This window comes from Manis pentadactyla, chromosome 4, assembly GCF_030020395.1.
Source record: "Manis pentadactyla isolate mManPen7 chromosome 4, mManPen7.hap1, whole genome shotgun sequence".
NCBI lineage: Eukaryota > Metazoa > Chordata > Mammalia > Pholidota > Manidae > Manis > Manis pentadactyla.
Window position 1 is genome coordinate 33,668,606 of NC_080022.1, and position 8,784 is coordinate 33,677,389.

At 42.8% G+C, this 8,784-nt stretch overlaps 1 protein-coding gene and 1 pseudogene across 1 annotated transcript; both read left to right on the forward strand.

The window, feature by feature from the left end:
* Positions 1-3,260: 3,260 nt before the first annotated feature.
* On the forward strand, positions 3,261-4,208 carry LOC118916152 (olfactory receptor 2A12-like). The gene has a single exon (XM_036892760.2). The coding sequence runs from the start codon at positions 3,261-3,263 to the stop codon at positions 4,206-4,208; it is 948 nt and encodes a 315-aa protein (XP_036748655.2).
* A 3,148-nt stretch (positions 4,209-7,356) lies between these two features.
* On the forward strand, positions 7,357-7,939 carry LOC118916355 (olfactory receptor 2D3-like; annotated as a pseudogene).
* Positions 7,940-8,784: the final 845 nt, after the last annotated feature.

The window sequence follows — 8,784 nt, forward strand, 5'->3', positions numbered from 1 at the left end:
ATCTTAGTATTATCACGGTGCCACACAGTGGAAGCTCTTGCATAGGACTCCTCCCTCTTCTAAGTCTCAGTGGGAAGAGATTTTGGTCCCCAGAAGGAAACTTCAGGAGGATGCCCAGCCCACTAGCTCCAGGGGCCAAGGGGCAAACTGTCTTGGGACACTAAACGTCCTGGCTGAGCCTTTCCCCCAGCCCAAGGGCTCTACGCTGCATTTACCAGCAGGGACAGGGGATCTTCAGGGCTCTTCAGGAATTGAAAATCCAATCTCCAACCCCACTCTGGTACGAAGAGGACCCTGGGTTTGCCAGCTGGAAACCCCTCCTTCAGGACTGCTCTGCATCCAACACATGTAAGAGAGGCACAGATCTGCCCTGTGGGGCCACAGTGCTAAGGTGAAGCGGTGATGGCTTTCTACTGCACCGCGTGAGATGAAGAGAAAGCAGGTTGATGCTGCTGTGGGAGGGAAGGGGGCTGCTCAAGCAGAAGAACGTAGTACCCAGCACTTGTAGGTAGAACTGAGGGAGGGGATGGGGAGTCTCCTTCCCTGGGCATCCCCATGAATGAGCAAACTACCATAGTCTTCTCTGTTTCACTCATGGAGGAAGTGTGGAGGAGGCACCTGCCCTCGCCGAGCGGAAGTGGGGTCTCCTGTGCACTTTTCAGACTCAAATGGGTCCCTCTCAGGAGAACCCTCCCACCCCCACGCCCAGAGTAGGTCCTGAGGCTTCCTGGTGGACCCTGACAAGGCATCCTCTTCCTTCTTCACCAACAGAAGAGCAGAGGCTGGGAAGGGACAGGGAAGCGTTGGCAGGTGGAGAAAGGAGGGTGGATGTGAATATGGCATTTTCCTAGGGTGAGGGCTCGATGTAATTGTTTCTTCAAGGGTGCCTTTGAGAGAGGCAGTAGAGCCTGGGAGGCTATGCAGCCAGAGACCCAACACTGAAACGGGCCTCCAAAAGCAGTCTGCCAATCCCTACTAGACACTGGGGAGAGATCTAAGAGAGATGCAGCCTCTGCCCTCAGCCTGCTTACAGGGAAGACAATATGCAAAATCCACAAGGCTAGCCTGGTCGGCTAAGGAGGAGGAAGCCCCAAGCTGAGCCTTGAAGGAAGGGTGGTGGAGATCTGCATGGCATCCGGGGCAGGTACTACTGAAAAAGCCAGGTAGCTTGGAAGATCTGTGGTTCAGAGAGGAGGGACACCCCAGCTGCCCAGACTAGGTCATGCTGTTAACATCATGGCTTAGAGTCTCAGGTAGTGGTGAATCACATAGACTTGAAAATTGGCTAGAACCAGATTAGAAAGGCCTTAAATTCCAGTAGAAGGAGGCATGAGAAAGAGTATGACAGTTGAAACAGTATTTCTGGTGGGTGGAGCAGGAAGAAGCCACTGAAAAAGTCCAGGTCTGGGGCATGGGCTGGCGGAAAGGGGGAATACGATCACCTCCTCATTTGCCACCCTTATCATCCTGGCTTCAAGGTTTGCAACCTCACTGCTGGCCCTTCCTTATCTCTTGAAAGCTTCCCCTGTCGGTGTCCAGAACTCTGAGCTTCCCTAATTCTCCTGCATCCTTCACAAACATTCCCAAGCTGGGACTTTTTCTTCTTCATCCAATTATTGGTACTCCCTAAAACTCAACACAAAAATATAACAAGATCTTCTGTATAGCCTGACAATTTTTCCATCTTCCAGAACTCCACATCCTGTGGCAATCAGTCCTCACAATCATGCTTTCAGTCCTTCCTCTGGAACCTCAGATGCTTGAAAATGCTACGAGAGCTCCTCTCTCTTCCCTCCACTCTCTTCCCTCCACAGCTTCTATTTATCTACATTGCTACCATTTATTGAGCACTTTCAATAGACCAGATATATTTCATGCAATCTCTACTATGGAGTATGTATTACAGATGAAGAACATGGGACTCTGAGAGGCTAAGTGACTTAGGAGTAGGTAAAGGGGCTTCAAGACTTGGGGGTGTAGACACCCGTGTCTCTGCTCTATGTACTCTCCTATGCTCTGGTCTCGTGTCTTCAGCTCCCGGAAGGAATCTCCTGCCAACACAATCATGTTCAGCTGACAGCTCAGCTCAGTCTTCCTGTTGGCTCTCATGGCATCAATGCAATCACAGGTCTCCATCCTGGAGTTCCTGGTAGCAAAGGATAGCAGAGCCACAAGGGTCCTGTGGAGTGGTCAAGTCCAATCACCTCACTTAAAAATGGAGCTGTGAAGTTCACAGAGGGGTATAAAGTTACCTGAGATTACACAGTAAATCAAGGACAGAGTCAGGACTCACCCCCATCCCCCTTCTGATTTCCTAACTCATTCCACTTATTCTAACCCCTTTTACTTGTCTGGTGCTTTATATTTTGTAGATTGTCTTGACGTAGTGTCCATATGCTCCTTACCATTACCCTGTGCCATAGATGTTTCATCTCTATCTAACAGATAGGAAGACTGAGGCCAGTGGAGGAAAAGGGACTTGCCCAAGGTCACACAAGCAGGGTAAGTGACAACCATGGAACATTTAGGAAGAGCTGAATTTAAAATGTGGTCATGGGGTGGTAAATGTAAGGATTCTACAGAAAATCCCACAGATATCCAAGCACAGGAAAGAAAGCTCAGACAGGCCTCAGAGGATCTGGGGATAGCAGGTCAGAAACCAGAGTCACTCTCTAAGTTGCTGTGAGATCTCTCCTCTCTGCTTCCAAGAATATCTGCTCTATTATCTTCTCTACAAGTTCTCTGCATTTCTTCTGTATAGCTTCCATTCCCCTGTGACTTTGGGTTACCTCCATATCAGCTCTGGGTTGACAGTGCCTCAGGCACACACAGCCCACTGACACAGACTTTCAGTGTCATTTTAAATTCTTAGCAGGAAATTGTCCTCCAGACTGGGACAAGTATGCGGCCTTGGTAGAATTTGGCAGTGGCCAGGGATTGGCTGGGGGATCTGGTACAAAAATGGCTAGTTAATGCTTTGTCTTCTACGGGTGAGGTAGTTTCAAGAGAACCTGTGGGCAACCAGGTGTCCTATATTCTATTACAGGTATGAAGCCAGATCTTCTGACTTATCTCCCAGTACCAGAGATGCCCTATCTTCCTTTTCTCTTTTCATTCAACTTAACAAAAATTTGACGAAATCCATGCGAGCTACTATGCAAGGTGCTGTATGTGTGTGACTCAGCTTCTGTCAACTCTGCCTTTCTTCCCCAAGGCTAAGGACAGCACAGAGAAGTCCTTGTCTCCTTCACAGGCAGATCATGCAGAGCCCTTGCAAGGAGAACCACAGCTCTGTGTCCGAGTTCATCCTCCTTGGCTTCTCCAGTGAGTCGCAAGTCAGAATAGCCCTGTTCACTTTCTTCTTTCTCCTCTACCTCATCACCCTTCTGGGAAATGGACTCATTGTCACCCTGATCTACCTGGACTCCCACCTCCACACACCCATGTACTTCTTTCTTGGTGTCCTCTCCGTGGTGGACATGGGCTATGTGACCACCACTGTGCCCCAGATGCTGGTCAACATGGTATGTCCAAGGAGGACTATCTCCTGGGGAGCTTGCGTAGCCCAGATGTTCATCTTCTTGGTCCTGGGCATTGCTGAGTGTGTTCTCTATGCTATTATGGCCTATGACAGGTATGTGGCCATTTGCTTTCCCCTTCACTATGCCCTACTCATGAGTCATCCCATTTGTATCAAGATGGTCACAGTCTGTTGGTCCATTAGCATTGCTGGGGCCCTGATCTATACTGTCTTCACCATGCGTCTGCCTTACTGTGGCCCCTACAAGATAAACCACTTCTTCTGTGAGGTCCCTGCAGTCCTAAAGTTGGCCTGCACAGACACATCCCTCAATGACCAGGTGGACTTTGTCTTGGGTTTTATCCTGCTTTTGGTCCCACTCTCCCTCATCTTGGCCTCTTATGTTTGTATCTTTTCTTCCATCCTAAGAATCAGCTCATCCCAAGGGAGGTTCAAGTCCTTCTCCACATGTGCTTCCCATGTCACTGTGGTCACCATGTTCTATGGGCCAGCCATAATCATGCACATGAAGCCCAGCTCCTGGCATGACCCTGAGCAGGACAAGAAACTAGCCCTGTTCTACAATGTTGTCTCTGCCTTCCTCAACCCCATCATCTATAGCCTCCGGAACAAAGACGTAAAGGGGGCCTTTCTGAAAGTACTTGGCAACAGAGGGACAGCTCAATGACCCAGTATGTTTCAGAGTTGTCCAGAGTCATGGGCAGACGTGATGGGGATCATTGGATATCATAAAAGTACATCGATTCTAACCAACCTGAGCTTTTCTGGGGCCATGAGCAACCAAGAGAGGGTATAGCCACCTCTAAATTGAATGTCTCCCTCTGGTTGGAAAATTTTGAGCTGCCACCACCCAATGACTCAGTTGAGTGTTGAAAGCAAAGGATTTCTTCTACAAACACTGTTCTTATGGTTCAAGGCTATTGCTTTATTGCTTTCCTTGGGTTCTTTACTCACCTCTGAAAGTTTATGTCAGTTCAGTATGATCACAGCCAAACATTTAACATGTGCACATGCTTTTCTACAGTGTAAAGGATTTGGGGATACAAATAACATGAAGAACAGACAGATAATGCAGGAATACAGGCTTGTTCTTACAAGTAATATTTAGTATTGTACCGCTTTTTGTACAAGGTGCTGTAAAATCTGGGCTAGAATTATTATAGACATATCTGTAACAATGTGGCTAATAATTATCTGGTCTGGACTCAGCTTGTGAAACTGACTCTTACCTGATTTTACATTTTCAATCTTACTTTTGAGAAAATAAATAAATATATATGTATGTCTATATATTTATATCTGTATGTGTATAGAAACAGAGAAAGAGAAAGACACACAGAGACAGAGACACAAAGACAAAGAGTCACACAGGAAGAGATTATAGAAAATAATATAACAAAGACTCCATTTTTCCACACTCAAAATAAACATTGGTCAATATTTTGTCATATTTAGGAGTCTCTTTTTCCTTTTTTTAAAAAAGGATTAAATAATTACAGATAAAGATGAAGTACTCTTTGAATACTCCCAACTCCTCTGAACCAACCACTGTCATTAAACAGAAGTCTATTTGGTGTGTTTTCAATTTTTTAATTTATATTGTATCTATGAGCAATACATAAAATTGTTTTGCATGAGTTAAAAGGTGATAATGGTACCATGGTTATCACTGAAAAAAATTTAACTTAATATATGTTTCTGACATTTACCCATTTGATAATTATAGGCCCTAACTCATTCTCTTAAACAAGCATTTGAATATACTGCATTTTTATTCATGTAATTCTCTGATGTTGAACATTTCTTTATTTCCATTTAAACAATTCTGCAACAAATATCTTTGGCCATTTCTCCCCATATAATAAGTTTTTCTAAGTTTTGTGTACAGAAGTAGACTTTGTAAATGGGAAAATTCAAATTTCAAATTTAATAGATACTTCTAAATTATTCTTCCAACTAGTTAGGCCAATCTCATCAAAACTTGATATTGTTTGTCTATCTCAACATACTAATGTTTCTATCCCACAGATGGAAAGTAGTGATATTGTTTTTTGTTTCATTTTCACTTCCCTGGTTGCTAGTGAATTTAAAGTCTTTTCATAAGATTGTTGGTAGTATTGTGTAGTGAAGGAAACTAGAGTCAGACCTGTGTGTTCTAACTCTAGCTCTACCCTTTATTAACTCAGTGATGATGAACAAGTTACCTAACTTCTCTAAGTCTCATTTTCCTCATCTGTTGATGTGAAGGAAATAATATATACCTCAGAAGGTTGTTGGAAAAATTAAATGATATAATACATGTAAAGTATTTATCATAGGGAAAATGAATAGTAGTAACTGTTCGCTAAAGATGAGATGATGTTTGCCTTTTCTTGATTTGTAATTCATTATATATTTTGGCTATTACTTCTTTACATATATTTAAAATATCTTCTCTCAGTTTATTACTTTTTTTCTGTGTTGCAAAAGTAGTACATGTTTATTCTTAAGATTTTTTAAAACAGAGGCAAACAAAAAGAAGAAAATGACACAAAGGAAAAGCTATTCCATGCTCATGGATTAATTAATATTATTAAAATGGCCATACTACTCAAAATAATCTACAGATTCAAAGCAATCCCTATCAAAATACCCATGGCATTTTGTAGAAAAAATAACTCTAAAATTTGTGTGGAACCACAAAAGAACTTGAATAGCTGAAACAATCTTGAGATAAAAGAACAAAGCTGGAGGTACCCCACTCCCTGATCTCAAACTATACTACAAAGCTACAGTAATCAAAACCATATGGTACTGGCACAAAAATAGACACATTGATCACTGAAACAGAACAGACAGCCCAGAAATAAACTCACATTTATATGGGCAATTAATATATGACAAAGGAGGCAAGAACATGCAACTGGGGAAAAGAGAGCCTCTTCAGTAAATGCTGTTGGAAACTGCACAGCTACATGCAAAAGAATGAAACTGGACCTCTGTCTTACACATATGCAAAAATAAACTTAAAATGGGTTAAAGATCTAAATATAAGACCTGAAACCATGAAATTCCTAGAAGAAAACATAGGCGGTAAACTCTTGAACATCAACAGTAGTAATTTAATTCTGGATATGTCGGAAATAAACAAGTGGGACTACATCTAACTAAAAAGCTTCAACACAGCAAAGGAAACTATCAACAAAAAGGGAGAATAAAAAAAATGAAAGAAAATGAAAATCATCCATTGCCTTGGACCAGACGATAACTGTCAACATGTCAGTGTCTATATCTCAGGATATAAAATTTTTTTAATTGATTTTTATTATTTTTGAAGAAATATAGTACAATTCTTAAACTATTATTTGTTTTTATGATGTCTTTCATGTTTTCTTCTGTAATTTAATTCAATCAATCAGCAGTAGGTTTTGACACTTGTTGATTTGTTTTCAGTCAAGAGTATTCTTTTCACTTTCTTTTGATGAAGAGACTAGAATAGAAGAGAATAATGATCTTTATGAATAAAACTTATCAACCTTTTCCTTTATGATTTGTCTTAAATGAGCATATGTCAAAGATTTCACTGAGTTCACTTAATTCATGAAGGAACCAGTAAGACATTAGGACAAATTCAAAAGAGAATTTGACTTGCAGACATTTATATTCTCTACTGGATAAATTTCACTTGTGTTGTTATGAATAGAAATCATCTGCGTTACTGTGGACATAAATAATTTGCATTGCTGTCAGTTTTCTATAACTTAATAGCTACAGCTGCAAAGTTGTAAAATACCCTAGTCCACAGAAAGTCAGTTAAAGAACACCACTAGGAAGTCATGTCTGTGCACAGGTACATGGCCATCTGCCACCCCTCCAGTACAAGGTCATCATGAGCGGCTGGGTGTGCCTCCTCATGGTGGGCATCTGTGCAGCCTATGGTGTGCTGGGGGGTCTGTGCTATACCTTCTTTGCTATGCACCTGCCCTATTGTGGCCCTAATGACATTGACCACTACTTTTGTGAAGTTCCTGCCGTCCTAAAGCTGGCCTCTGCAGACACATCCTTCAGTGACTTGGTGGACTTCATCACGGGCTTCAATGTCATTGTGGTCCCACTCTCTCTGGTTGCCATCATCTATGCCAACATTTTTGCCACCATCGTAAAGATCTGCTCAGCCCAGGGCCAGATCAAGGCCTTCTCTACCTGTGCCTCCCACGTCACCACGTTCACCATTCCATGCGTCATCATGTACATGAGCCCTGGCTCCGACTCTTTGTCAAACAGTGGCAAGAAAATGGCCCTTTTCTATAACATTGCCACAGGCTTTCTCAACCCTGTCATCTACAGTCTGAGGAACAAGGACATGAAAAAGCTTTCCTCAAACTGATGGGACTGGGCAGGGCTCCAGTGAGGCCTTAAAGCTTAAGACCTGGGGAGCTGAACAAAGCAGGCCGCACACTCACCAGCTCCCCCAGGACTTGTCCATGAAACCTGGAAGAGCTGGACTCCACAAGCTAACTCTTCACCCCGGCCAGTGGGAAGGAGCAGGATGCTCAGACCTGAGCAGTATCAGTGGTGATGTGGTTTGAGACAGAGACAGTAGTGGAGACAGAGCACAGTGGTCAAGAGCCTGGACGTTGGTGCCAGACAGATCAGGATGAGGGACTTGGTTCTACCAGTTACTAGATGTATGAATTTTCACCAGTGACTTAGCTACTCTAAGGTTTGTATTGCTTCCTCACAGAGAAGTTGTGATTAAATGAGATAATAGATGGAAAGGTTTAGTACAGAGACTGGCATATAGTAATTTTTCAACAGATGTTTTAAGTTTTAAAATTTACTTTTCAGGGTTGAACTGTCACCTCTTGAGAGCCATGATCCTACTGGGCTATGGAAGTGACTGAAGCTCTAGAGAGGAAAGAAAACAGAGTGGGGGGAAGAATAGAAGAAGTAGAAACTCAAAAACTGAAAAGTGGAGAATCTCCCAGTAAGAAAGACCTGAGAAAGAGGAAACGAACCGTTTGCTACCCATCTACAAATTGGGCAAAGTAGAGCAGTTGAGGGCCGCTAAAATCTTACGCAGGGAAGAAGTACTGTCTTGTAACCCTTTGTTTTTGTCCTTTCATATTTTTACACTTGTTGATTTTCCCTCTCCCCTTATTTCTAATAAAGTCCATTTTGGAAAATGACAGCCTGTCTTGGGTGATCTCAAGGAAAAGGTATGCCGTCTCCTTAAGGATGAGCAAAATTAGAGAGGGAGAATG